At 41.8% G+C, this 14,081-nt stretch overlaps 1 protein-coding gene across 1 annotated transcript in view; it reads right to left on the reverse strand.

Annotated features, from left to right (window-relative positions):
* Window positions 1-1,069: 1,069 nt before the first annotated feature.
* Window positions 1,070-14,081, reverse strand: part of LOC115403882 (interferon-induced protein 44-like) — a 52,367-nt gene continuing 39,355 nt past the window's right edge. The window contains exons 2-5 of the mRNA XM_030112920.1: window positions 9,219-9,371; window positions 8,869-9,040; window positions 6,333-6,433; window positions 1,070-1,323 (exon numbers count right to left, since the gene is read on the reverse strand). Coding sequence (XP_029968780.1) covers window positions 1,138-1,323; window positions 6,333-6,433; window positions 8,869-9,040; window positions 9,219-9,305 — 546 coding nt within the window. The 5' untranslated portion in view covers window positions 9,306-9,371 and the 3' untranslated portion in view covers window positions 1,070-1,137. The remainder of the gene's footprint in view (window positions 1,324-6,332; window positions 6,434-8,868; window positions 9,041-9,218; window positions 9,372-14,081) is intronic.

Genomic DNA, 14,081 nt, shown 5'->3' on the forward strand with positions numbered 1-14,081 from the left:
CAGAGAGGTGATATTTATTTCCATAAGCAAAATTATGTAGGCTCTCCGTGGTTGACTTTCTCAATACATAATTACTATGCAGTGTGAACTGCATACAGAAAAATACAAGAACACATGTGGAGGTTAATATAAACAGAGGGGAGGGAGCAGGCACGACATGATAGATAATGGGTAACAGGTAACAGGATAATCGAATAATAGATTGGTAGTAGGAGAGAGGGAGACATAACACAAGAGGAAAGGAAACATAAACTAATGAGGAGGGGGAGGAACCCTGATTCAATAATTATTCCACATTTGAACATTTTCTTTGAATAAATATTTATATGACCAAAATAACAGCAGGAATCTTTACATTTGACATTCCTTAGGCCGTGTTTCCACCGGACGCGGTGAACGTGACTGCATTCGCGCGACAAATGAAATCATGCTGCGCTTCATGCTCAAATTTTATCACTGGTACAAAAATCCAAAAAACCCTCGTCACTCGCCGTGGCATCATGTCACTCCAAGCTTGCCAATCATTTCACTGTCGAACACGGCACATGATGGGAGTGTATCTGTTTGTTTGTGTGTGTGTGTGTGTGTGTGTGTGTGTGTGTGTACTGATCGATGGTGTGGTTTTTGTTCTTTTTTGTTTTTATGACTGTTTTTACTGTTCAGCACTTTGCATTGTTTTTATGAATATAAAAAGTGCTTTTACAAATATAGACTGAGACTGAGATGCTCCACCTGCCACCATCGCTGCTCTGTATTTGGCATGGAGAAGTCAGCTCCGGCTGTGGGCGAGGCGCCGGCATCGCTTCTGGATGCATGCTGCCCTACGGAGGCAGTATGAGCTCGGTGAGTTCCACCATCTTCTGCAGGAGCTACGCCTGGGGGACGGCCTGTTCCAGCGCTACTTCAGGCTGACGCCCGGTTTCCGCCAGACTGTGAAATTCACTTGTGCAGAGATGAATAATTCATCTCATATCTGGAGAGCAACTTTAATTCATTTGATTTATTAATCGAGAACTCAGCAAATTGTGATCCTGCTGACATTGTTAACATTTCAGTTCTGTTTTCAGCTGTTAAATGTTAGTGTTTTTATTATCACTGTTTTCAGTCATGTTCCATGTTGTGATTGATGGTGATGTCCTAAGTGCCATCGTTATCTGGGGCAGACTGGTCATTCAGGAAGTCTTCTCCGTAGTCAAGGATCTTTCTCATTGCGCTCAGTATCAGTGAATCCGTCTCATCCTCTGTATCGATTTCTGAGCTGTAGTTCTTGACTGGGAAGATGCAGTTCATTGGAATTCCCAGCACAACATTCACTGCTTCCATCTAAGTTTGAACAGAAAATTAACTGTTTGAGAGATTATCATGGTCAGACTATTTTAATTCACTTCAAAGACCCACTCCAATGAAAACCATGTTTTTCACATGTCCATGTGGCATTTTTCTGATGCTACAGGACAGCTGTTGTGAAAACTATGCTCAACGTTGCATTTCTGAATATTTCTGTATTCAAATTGCTGTGAATCATAATCCAACCAGAAAATTCAGAATGAAAAAGTTAAATTTAGTACGGAATTTCATCAAATTGTGAACTTTGGAGAAACACAAAAACATTTTTTTAAACCCCCACTTTGTTTCGTGTGTATTGCACTGCATTTCAGGATAAATAATTTTCTGCAAACTAGCCCCTTAAACATTGGACGTCGTATGGACGTCCAGATCATGTCCATATTGCGTCGGTCCGTCCAAGACCAATTATCGACCTATTTTAGACGTCCAAAATAGGTGCGGTATTTGGACGTCTTATTATTACCCAATTTCGACGTCTAGATGACGTTGAAGATCTGGACGTCGAAATTAGGACCCAATATCGACGTCTACATGCGATTGAACATTCGAAAGTCGGGGAAACTTTATGTTCCTTGATTAAAAGTGTTTACCATCTGAAAGAGATGAGATGAGTATTATGTATGAAACGGGTTTTGATGTATTTTATTTTTGTTTTATTTTGAAGGGCGACAGACAGGAAGTTCTGTGTCTGTGTTCACTTATTGGCTGCCATAATGTATATTAGCTTGACTGAGTGAACCCGGAAGTGGAGGTGTGTCAGATGCGTACACTTTACTGCGAAAACCATGGAGCTGGAGACGCTGCTGTCGGGCTAATTAAGTGTTTTTCCCTTGATCGCTAGTCCAGCGGTTGTCGGGGAACCCTGATTCCTGTTTTGTGGACCGACGGTAGTCTGGAGCCACCTTGGACTGGCCGGTCACAGTCCCTTTTGAGGGCAGTCAGCACCATAGCATGCTGGGACAGCGGATGGAGGAAGAGTTAGCTGCAGATTCGTCACTGGTCCGGTATTTTGAGTACTGTGAAGTTTTTGCAATAAAATATGTTTAAAAAGAATTGGATTGTGATCGTAGTTTCCTGTACCTGTGAATTTTGCTGTACCTTGGCTTGTCAGGAGGTTGGTGCCGTCTTTACGCATTTCGAGTTAGCATCTGCAGGTGATTGATTCAAATGAAGTAATAGGAAAATAACCTTGGACTCAAAACAACGTTGATAGTAAATGGTTGAAGTTGTGTCGTAAACTCACTGTGGATTCAACATTGAAATATCAACATTCTTCAGATGTATACACTCGTCAGTATTTTTAAAATCATGACTTATAAAAATTTTCCTGAAATATGTCAGTTGAAAAACGTTTTTTCAACATCCAGACAGCGTTGATAATTTACCATTGGAAAAGTGTTTGTGTGAACGTTAACCCCGCCTTGTATTTATTTTTCTTTGAGTCTGTTTGTTTTCATTGTCTCGTAAAGATAGAATTATGTCTAACAAAAGAGCCGCCCAAGCGGTTAAATTTAGTACGTAATTTCATCAAATTGTGAACTTTGGAGAAACACAAACATTTTTAAAATCACCACTTTATTTCAGGATAAGTAGTATTCTGCAAAATAGTGGTCATCCTCCCGTTTACAGAAGGTTTACACAATAAACTAACAGCTCAACAGGTAACGCTAAGGATCGCTGAACAGTAAGTCGTGAGTTCGAATCTCGAGCGTCTCCCGTGTGTGATAAATGCTGAAATAACTGAAAGAATATACCGCGAATTCGGGCCGCAAACCCGGAGGTTTTGGTCAACTTAAATTAAATTTTCCCCTCTTTTTTTGGCCCTTGTCTGAAGGTCCTGGTGACGTCGATACCCGACGTCGAAATTACGTAAAAAAAAAGACATCATCTGGCGTTACATTCTGCACCTTGTGGGGACGTTGCTGGGACGTCCAACAATGACCTTAAAAAGACGTTGATTCAACGTCTTTTTGCTCAGTGGGTATGTGGATATGGGAGTATCTAATTATCTCCAAACCAACTGCAAATCACACGAAAGTGAAATGGGCAAGTAAATGTTATTGTTTTGAATGTGAAATAAGGCCAAATTGTAAAAAAAACGGCTGTTCCGCTTTAACCTCAGATACAAGGGGGAGAAATTAGCCGATTGAAGAGAATTGAAGGATCTAACTACCGTATTGGCCCGAATATAAGACAATGTTTTTTTTCCAGAAATTGGATCCTCAAAAGTGGGGTCTTGTTATAACCGCGGACTTACGGTAGATGGTCAATACGCATCCGCGCTGCTAGATGGAGCCAAAGTATCACTGACCAGAGAGCGAGTGGAGCGATGAAATGAGATCAAACGATCTGACGAAAAATGGCGGATCATCTGGAACAAAGGGGCTGAACGCTGGACAACTGAGCAAACAACAGAGGCGAAGTTATACCAACTTTAAACTGATGGTGATCAACGCAGCAGGAGATCTGGTGGAGCAGAGCCTCGTTCTTATTGGAGAGCACAGAAAAAACGCCTACAGATGCTAACACTATGAGAAAAGCTTTCCGTGGTCCCAAGAGCGACGCTTCAGAGAGACTGATAGAAGGGTGAGTGAATACGTCACTGAAAAACGGAAAGACGGAATGTCCACCACCAGAGCCTGATTCAGCTGAAGGAACTGGAAAGTTATTTGCATCATTTATGCAGTTTGGACCCCTTGAGGCTTCTTATTTGTTGCTTATTTTTTTCTTATTTTGGGAAAGAGAATATATTTTTTTATTCAATACTGTAGTAGTATTTTTTCATTTTATATCTCGTGAAATGTTACCTCAAGTTGTGAGTTTTTGAGTTTATAATAATTGTATAATAAAAAGTTGTTTTATGAGTGACCTTACTGTCTTCAGCATTTTTTTTTTTTTTTCACAAAATGATCTTTGAAAAATAGGGGTCGTGTTATAATCGGAGTCGTCTTATATTCGGGCCAATACGGTATATTGACACCTAAGCACCTAAAGCCAGAGGGGCTGAACTTAAAGGTAATATCTGATGGGCGAAGTTGCATTGCCAGTTTATTAATGGGGTAGCATTCACTTTTTGATATATTAGTTTCATATCCTGAAAATAAACCAAATATATGAAAAAGGGAGATAAGATGTGGAAAAACAGACCTGGGATTTGTAATATACAGTAATAAATCATCCACATACAGTGAAAGTTTGAATTCTGTTTGAAGCCTGGTAATACCGGTGAAATCGGAGGAAGACCTCAAATAAATTGACAGGGGCTCAATGGTAAGTGCGAATAAGAGGAGCGACAGAGGACAGCCCTCCCTGCAGTCTCTATTCAGAGTGAAATATTTAGATATAACATTATTGGTGATGATACAAGCATATGGTGATGTGTAAAGGAGCTGTATCCATGATATAAATTCACTGCCAAATCCAACTTTTGATAGAACAGCAAACAAATATTGCCATTTGACTCTATCAAATGCTTTTTTCTGCATCGGCTGACAAAATTATTTCTGGTGTATTGGTGGTACCCTTAGAGTAAATTACATTCAACAGGGTGCGAACATTATAAAACGGCTGTCGCCCCTTTATAAAACCAGTCTGTTGCTGAGAGATAATACTTGGAAGCACTTTTTCCAAACAATGAGCAAGAGCCTTAGATAGTATTTTACAATCTACATTAGAAATAGGTCTGTATGAGGAACATAAATGTGGATATTTTTCTTTTTTTAGAAGAACACTAATAGAAGCTTGTTTTAATGTAAGGGGTAGTGTGCCACAAGACAAGGATTCTACATAAACTGAATATAACATCGGAATGAGTTTTGTGTGAAGTGTTTTAAAGGAGAACTATGCAAGATTTGCTTTAGTGCTCCCCCTACTGGTCTCCTGTGAAAGCTCACTGTCGTAAACAGTCTCCGCATCACCCCCCATCCCCCGCCCCCGCCTCCGCCCCCGGGTGCAGCGCCGTCCCACTCCCGTTTCCTTTTTTTTCTGCTAGACAGACAAAGGTTTTTTCTGTCTTTTTGGTTCTGCCATCCGTGAGCACCTAAGGGTGGCGTTGCTAACGCTAGCGAAGGTTTTACGTGCTTTTATCCTTGTACTCCCGTATGAGTGCCGTAAAGCAGGTTTGTTCTCACGAGATGTAGTCGGGTCTGCTCCCCTGCGAGTTGCAAGTGCTGTTTTCAGGACACAAACCCCGGGGGGAGTGGAGGGACCGGCAAATCACCGTGACAAGTCTTTGTTTACCCCCACAGTGATTCTGAAACACATTTATTGAGGTAAAAAAGTTGCATAGTTCTGCTTTAAAGAACTCCACCGGAGCTCCATCTGGACCCGGCGCTGTATTATTATGTATGTTTTGTGAAGCCAAATTAAGTTCCGCAACTGTCAATTTTGAGTCCAATTGGTTAAAAGTATCTGAGTTTACAGTAGGAAATATAAGCCCATCTAAAAAAGCTTCCATATCTGTTGAGTCAGGGGGGAATTCAGATCTATACAAGGACTCAGAAAGAAGAGAATAAAGAATTAATAAGGGAAGGTTCCTCCACCAAGGCACCAGAACCACTTTTAATACGAGGTATTAGTCTGGATGATGCTTGGCGGCGCAACTGATGAGCAAGTAGTCTGCCCGATTTATCTCCATGTTCGTAGTATCTGCAACGTGAGTGTAATAAGAGACACTCTGCCTCATTGGTAGTAATGATGTCCAACTCTGTCTGTATGGCAACTCGACATTTAAGAGATCAGCAGATAGGACAGTTGCAAGCTGTTGGTCTAGGGATTTAAGATCAGCTGATAATTTATGGATTTTTGATGTCCTTTTTTTACATGTGCAGAGTATGACATTATCTGGCCTCGTAAATAGGCTTTCAAAGATTCCCCTAATAACGTCATTGAGACAGGCTGTGATTCAGACTGATTAAGGCTGATGAAACCTCGACACAGATCTGATGCTGCACTGGTCGTCACCAGCTCATGGAATCTCACCATACCTGCTTTTTGATGTACTTGCTCTTGTAGACATTCTTCAGGTCTTTGTTGACTTCAGGGCAGGCTTCATCGATTTTGGTGAGAACAGCAATTTGTGGGATTCCTGCCAAGAAAGAGCAGAAACCATGGAAATTAGTCTCAGAATTTATACGAATGTTTGACATTCAAATGTTTAACCTGGAAACTATCAAATCTCTTCCCAGAGTTTACTTTGTCTTTTTTTTCGTGCTGTCAGTCCAGTACATTTCTTAAACTAATCAATGACAACTCTGACCAAAATTAATAGTGCTGAATCATCTCATTTGTAAACTTGAAATCAACACAAAATCACCAATTTGATGCCGAAAAATGTGTTTCACATCAGAAAACACTCTGAAATGTAGAATTTGAACCATCCAACATTTCTAAATTGAGATGTTCAAGGGAAGGCCAGTCCCGTTTTCTCTTTGGGTGTTGAACAGTCCAGAACATCGACGTTACAGGAGGATATTTGTAACATTTTCAAGTTTCAGATGTCACACCCCCTACCTCTGGCTCCAGCTAGTGGCAGGACTTTCTTTTGTTTTCTCCCTGCTTTCTTCTGGGCGTGGTCTTGTGTGGACTGGTGCAGGGAAGCAGTTGATTACCTGAGTGCATTCACCTGCAGTGGGGCGTGGACTAAACCTGATAAAGCTGGTTCAGACCACAGTGCAGCGTTGGACTGTGAAACTACCAATAGTCAGTTGAACCTGTGTTGCTCTGCTGCTCTAACCAGTTTGTCCTCTGCAACATTCAGGAATCACCCTGCTGATGACAGCAGTCCTTTTTTTTTTTTTTTGAATAAGATGTGTGTTTTGTGATGTGCAAGATATCTCATCCTCGGTTTGAATGCTGCATCCTCTGCTTTCTACAAGGAGGCTTCATGAAAGGAAAGACATTTGGATCAAGGTCCAGAGTATGATCTACATCTAGAAAGTCAACAGTATTTTGAGGGGAATGAGCTGATGATACACTGGTCATGTACACGGCCTGGCAGGAGGCTTCAGGACAGACACGTCTGGACATATCCTCGATGCACATTACATGTATTATAAGTTTTTCTGCTCCATAACAAATGCATATCTTCACTCTACATGATTTAGCCAAGATGGTGACCAGTGTCATCACAGATTACTTGAAAAGGTAATCCAATTACTGATTACTCATCAAAAAGGTAATCTAGTTACTTTACTGATTACTTCAATATCAAAGTAATTAAGTTACTTTAAAAGTAACTTAGGTACTTTTTACCGATTTCCTCCCTTTGCTGCCGCAACGTAAGAATGACAACTGGCTTTAGGTGTAATACAGGATTTTCTATTTGCTTTGAGTTCCGGGTGGATCATCAAAATAACTGGTGGGTCTGTTTGTCAATCATTCTGACGAGCTGCTTTCGTCAAGCTGCTGTGTGCTCTCTCCCAATCACGTTCTACGTATTGCGCATGCGCATTCAGAGTGTTTATGTAGCCGGTGAGCTTCCGTTTCAGCTAGTACTTACCAATGGCAAGTCTGACATAATGAAACTGTTTCGTAAAATCAGCTTTATGAGCGAGGCCGATCGCAGAAACTGTAAACAGAGCCGTGCACGCCCGGGGAAGATGGGTCGCGCTTGCACGCTTCCGCCACTGATAGGCGTTTCCTGGGAGAAGCAGGAGAGCACTGTGGATGGTCTGGCGCGTGCGCGTTTTTGAAAAGTGAGTAACAGACATTTGGCTTCGTCTTTTCAAGAAAATCCGGTATTACACCTTCAGTATACGTGACCCGGCGTTTTGTCCTCCTCTGGGAAAACGTGACATGCAACGTCACTCCCAAATGCAAGAGAAACATTTTCTCCTAGAAATTCACTTATACATATTAGTCAGTTAAATGTGTTGTTGCACCATTGTTCCTGAAGGTGGCCCTCTAAGATTAGATAGGTGGCTGAAGCCAGCCTGTTGGTGTTATGTTCACGGACTGTTGGAGAGAGTTTGAGTGGAGAGTTTTGACGTGGGTTACGGCTGCAGCAGTAGCCCTGTGTTAATTGATTGTCTGCTTGGCCTCAGTAAAATAAAAAAGCCATTTGGAACGATCCAGGGACATCTTGTGCTTCGTGGATTGCAGAATGTTACAATATATTATGAGGTAATAACAAAATAGTAACGCACAGTCACTTAGGAAACTAACTTTAATCAGATTAATGGTTTGGAAAAATGAACGCGTTAGATTGCTCATTACTGAAAGAAAGTAATCAGATTAAAATAACGCGTTAATTAGTGGCGAGTCAGTGACAACACTGATGGTGATTGTTAAGTGTGAAACAATTTCAACAGTGAACAATCTGAATAGCAGGAGAACACAGTCTGTAGTCTGAAATTTCTCTGCTCAAGGATGAACACACAGGATTTACGTTGATGTGGGATGAGGCACAAAAGTATTTCAAAAACATGACATGAACATCATAAAGCCCTTTGGGGAATGTTCAAGAGTTGGAAAAGCACGATATCAGTTTATCATTTACAAAATATATACATCAACTCTTACCTAACTCACTGGCTGCTTCTCTGACGTCCCGTATCTTCTGAACGACTTTATCATCCATTAGTGCTTGTGTGTTGGCAGGAACAACACAAACTAGAACACTAACTTTATCATTCTTAGTTGGTGTACCGTTGTAGAAGGGGTCAGTCTCAGACAGGGGACAGCCAGGGTTGAACTGAAAAAATGAAAAAAAAGTTACATTTATTCCGTTTATTCCTGCAGTTTTCAGCTTATGTGCCATAAAAATACAAATTATTCATTTCGGTCAGAATTTCAAACATTTATTGCAGAGCTGTGCTGACTGTTTTGAATTAATTAAGTCTGAGGGAAATTCCTTGGTGCAGTTGTCTCACCTTGTATCCTTCTTTGATCTTTCCTTTTAAGATCAGTTTGATGTCTTCGATATGTACCCCTTCCTTGTCGCTCTTCTCAATGCCCATGGTGTCATTGAAGATGAAGGGATAAAAGGTTCCAGGATCTTCTTTCTCGATTTTATAACTTTTATGCTGCAAAGTAAAAAGTCATAATGTCATGACAATGTCACCATTTGCTCTCAGGTCCAGTCAGCTTCTCACTCGACCACACTAGTTCTTTTTGTAAATTTTCATAACACTTTAAAGGGGCACAGCGCAGTTTTAAATATTAAATTATCAATTATTCACACCCACACACGTTTGTACCTTTGCCTGATGGGCAGCAAGAGCTATTTTTGCAAGATCGCAGTCGCTCCCATTTCCCTGAGCAGGGCACTGAAGGCACAGCAATATGAGTGATTCGGGTACGAATCACTCTGAGCATGACGTAATGCACGCTCCCGCTGGCCTGGTAATCCTAAGTTTCGCTTTGTCCGCCATTACTCCGCCAGATGCTGAGCAGCAACAACTGAGCAGTACTGAGGATGGATCTCCCAGAAAGTAAGAACAGACCGGCTTCTAGCACTGCCACAGCTCCAGCACAGACCCCACCAGGCAGGGATGATTTAGAAAAAGGACAAATGTAATGTTTTCATTGGCACTGATGGAAGGACAATATTTTTGGGCACTTTAAGGCCCTGTCCACACGGAGCCAAGCTCAGACAAATCTGCACAAATATTTGCACTAAGTCACCCATCGTCCACACGGAGCCAGCGTCACAGGGCTCTGAAAACAACAAAGTTTGAAGCCGGGTCCCAGAGTAGAAAAATCTGAAGACGCGCCTAAGACGTCTCCGCTGTTACGCCTTTGCTGCACATATTTATTGAGACGATTGCGTCATTGCCCCGCTTCTACAACAGGACGCATGCGCGGAAGTCCAACAGAACCACAACAACAATGGCGCTTCAAAATGTCTTTTAAATATCTGTGCAAAATAATAATTGTACCTCGTCATCCGTCCACACCAAACTTTCCTTAACTTTCGCTCCGGAGGTCGCCGTCTTTGCGTTTGTTTGCAATACAATGTGAATATAACGCGTTTTTATATACATGCGCACTACCAAACTATTACTGCACTGCAGCGCCGCCAGTGGGCGTGGTTATGTATTACAGCGTTTACATGCGTCTTCAGTTCACTGATGTGGACTTTTTTTTTTTTTTTTTTGCTGACTCCGTCTTTATGCAATTCGTTTTGTAAAATATGACCGTTTTGGCTCCATGTGGACAGGGCCTAAAAAAAGAAGATGCTACCTTGTAGCCTACAAATCCGGATCTGTAGGACTTCCAGTCTAACCTGACACACCAGATGGACAGTTTCATATGTCCACCATGGAAATATTACACAAGTCCATCTGGGTAGCCGCACTGCCGATTTGATTTCAGAGGCGGGACCTTCAAAACAATCAGTAGCTGGCGATTGGACGACCGTTCGAACCAAAGAAGAAGATGATTGGACCACCGTTCTGATTGACACACGACACACTCACCACAGACCAATCCACATCAAGCCACGGTGTGACGGAGCTGATGTGCGCTTCTGCTGAGAAGCAGTAGACATCGTTTCCTGACAAAAAGGCTTGAAGTGATGTTCTGTGCTCCTCTTTCAAAGAAGAAATTGAGTTGATTTCTTATAAAACTGCAGGTATTGAAGTGTCCACAGAGATATGTCACATGCCGCCATTGTTTTTGAACTTTCAGGCGATCCCGCTGTCGTCACATTTTCTTGTCACTTCCACTCTTCGTGCAGCTCCCGCCTATTTTCCCAGATTGGGCCGGTAAAATTTTAACTGAGTGAAACCATTGGTCAACGGAACGCTACAAGATGGGATCGGTAGGATTTCAGGAACTCAATCAGGCAGGCCCATCTGCTATGCAAGGTTACTTCCAGTCCTCACAACTGCAGTTCTGGGGACAAAATGATGCTTTGAGTATGTTTAGCTGTTTCCTGTTCTATGTTAAATGTCTAATGAGCTGTAAACCAAGCTGCAGTTATCTCTCAAAGTCAAAGTCTGCCTAGCACGAATGTGTTAGGCGGCGCCTATCTCCGTTTCATAACCCCAGGCCACACAGCTACTCTAAGTAGTGAAAGTTACAGTGGGGGGGCAGGTTTAGACCTCGAGTAGCTCTGTGCGTTCAGCACTAAAAGGCAGTAGGTATCATTTTTAAGGTCTTTGGTATGACCCGGCCGGGATGCAAACCCACGACTTCCCGGTTGTCAGGCAGATGCTCTTCCATTAGGCCATCACTCCAGAAGTTATCTCTAAATACAAAAAAAAGGAAGTCTACTCTAAAATGTTCAGAAACATTTATGGAGTGTTTCCACCGGACGTGTTGAACGCGACTGCATTTGCGCGACAATGAGATCGCGTCGCGCTAGACTCATGAGTTCTTAATTGCTGGTGTGTGAATTCATTCATGTGACAAAATCGTGCCGCACTAGGCTGGTACAAATACGCAAAACAAAACATCCTGCAGAAACATCACACCCCTCCTCATCGCCGTCTCCTGCAGCAGCAGTGGGCAGGATTCTTCTGATGCTTGTCCCACAGTCCTGTGTGCACCCGGCTGTCTGTCTGTCTGTCGGTCTCTCTCTCTCTGTCTCTCTGTGTGTGTGTGTGTGTGTGTGTACTGATCGATGCTGCGTTTTTTGTTCTTTTGTGTTTTTATGACTGTTTTTACTGTTCAGCACTTTGTGTTGTGTTTATGAATATAAAAAGTGCTTTTACAAATAAAGACTGAGATTGAGATGGCTCCGACTGCCACCATGGCTGCTCTGTATTTGGCATGGAGGAGTCAGCTCTGGCTGTGGGCGAGGCGCCGGCATCGCTTCTGGATGAATGCTGCCCTATGGAGGCGGTATGAGCTCGGTGAGTTCCACCGTTTTCTGCAGGAGCTGCAGCTGGATGACGGCCGGTTCCAGCGCTACTTCAAGCTGACGCTGTGTTTCCACCAGAACCGAACAAATGAAATCGCACATGCCGCACACTGCTCACCTTGGCATCAAGCCAACAACTGTTTTGGTGGTTGGAGCCCTGCATACCCTACGTCAGCACGTCCATGACGACCTCCACGCTGATAGGCTGTCCTGGCATGAATTCAGTTGAAAAGTTCAATAACTTCAACTCGAGCGACAAGCGTTGAGTGATGAAGTGGCGGGCGGGGAGCGGCAGCGGGTGGCAGCGCGTGTCTACCGGCGTGCCAATTTTTTGCTGGAGATGCCCACCGCCGGCATCGCTTGCTGCCCGTCACCGGCCTCTGAAGATTGAGCGACAATCGCGTCATTACATTGATTTTGTATGTAATCTCATCGTGCGAAAAATTCACATCGCGTCTGGTAGAAGTACGGGGTTAAACTTCTAACTTTAAATAAATTGCATTTCCTTAATGAATTCAACCATCTTTGATATATTCTTCCTCGTTACAGATCAAATATAAAATACAATATTCATCCCTGTTCACGTCTTTCAATAAAATTAAAATCTTCATCAAAATGAATCCATTTATACACCTTGAAGAATGTCAAATGTAAAGAATAGCTGCATCAGCTTCAGGAGCAACACTGCTGCCCTTCAAAGAAAAATAGGCGGCATTATGGTCGCAGCCAGATTGGTACATGCATGACCATATTGGTACATGGGTGCCACCATATTGGATTCTGCACCGCCTTCCTCTACCAATATGGTGGCATCTTTAAGATCACAACACTACCAGTGGAGGGTGGGATTACATAATCATCGCCAAGATCACCGCCATGTTTATTCTGACACCACCACAGGGCCACTATTGGCGGGAGGTCATAGAATAGAAACAGCATAATGCAACTGTCCACAGGTTGTTGTTGTTTTTGAAAAAAAAAACTCTTCTTCAGCACATTTAAATTATTTTAAAAAAAAGTAAAAGAGGCATCCTCTACACAACCAATAAAGGAGGAAAAAAAACCACTAGAGCTTAGAAAATAATTTACATTTGTAAGAAAATAAATATTTATTTTCAACTTAATCCAAAAATAAAAAGGAAAGCATATGCATTTACACACAAACACACGACAAACACTTTTTTGCCACTATTGTCATACTACATTCACTATTGTGTGCCAACTCCATTACAGTTTGCTTGCAGATGTATTAATAATTTGTATGGTTTGAAATAAAGACAGACAAGACAAGACAAGACAAGACAGATTCATTGTATGTGATAAAATGAAACAGTCCTACATATTTTTTCCAACAAATGATTTTTTTTTAAAAATGCATTTAATAAAAGACTGTATAAAGATAATAGTTGTGTTTCAAGCAAGAAGCATAAGAGAAGTATGAGGCATATTTCCACTTTATTTCATTGTAAAAACTGAACAGCATATGGAAGGTATACAAACAATGAACATCAGTAGATCATAAGTCAGCTTGTTGACGCCACTCTCTCTGAAAAACAAAGATGAAATTCCAATGGCCAAAGTCTATACTGTAAATTATGTTATATTTATAATTCATATCACTGCACCCACCTACTTTTTCTATAACTTGTAATATAAGATATAAAAAAGTAGGTGGTATTAGCTAATACCGACCGACCATACCATACCTCTTCTGGAAACATCCCTGTTTGACATATACATTTCAGGGACACATGTGAGACTCAACTGTGTAGATTTTAAGACGAGAACCCAAAATGACAACAAGGGGTTCCAGTAAGTTCAAACAAAGTTCTCAATGAAGAATTTGGCCACTATATTTGAGATAAATTCAATTCAATCACATTTCATTCTGTTGAGCCTCACATTTCTCCCTGAAACGTACATGTCA

Source organism: Salarias fasciatus, chromosome 17 (assembly GCF_902148845.1).
Source record: "Salarias fasciatus chromosome 17, fSalaFa1.1, whole genome shotgun sequence".
NCBI classification, from domain to species: Eukaryota; Metazoa; Chordata; class Actinopteri; order Blenniiformes; family Blenniidae; genus Salarias; species Salarias fasciatus.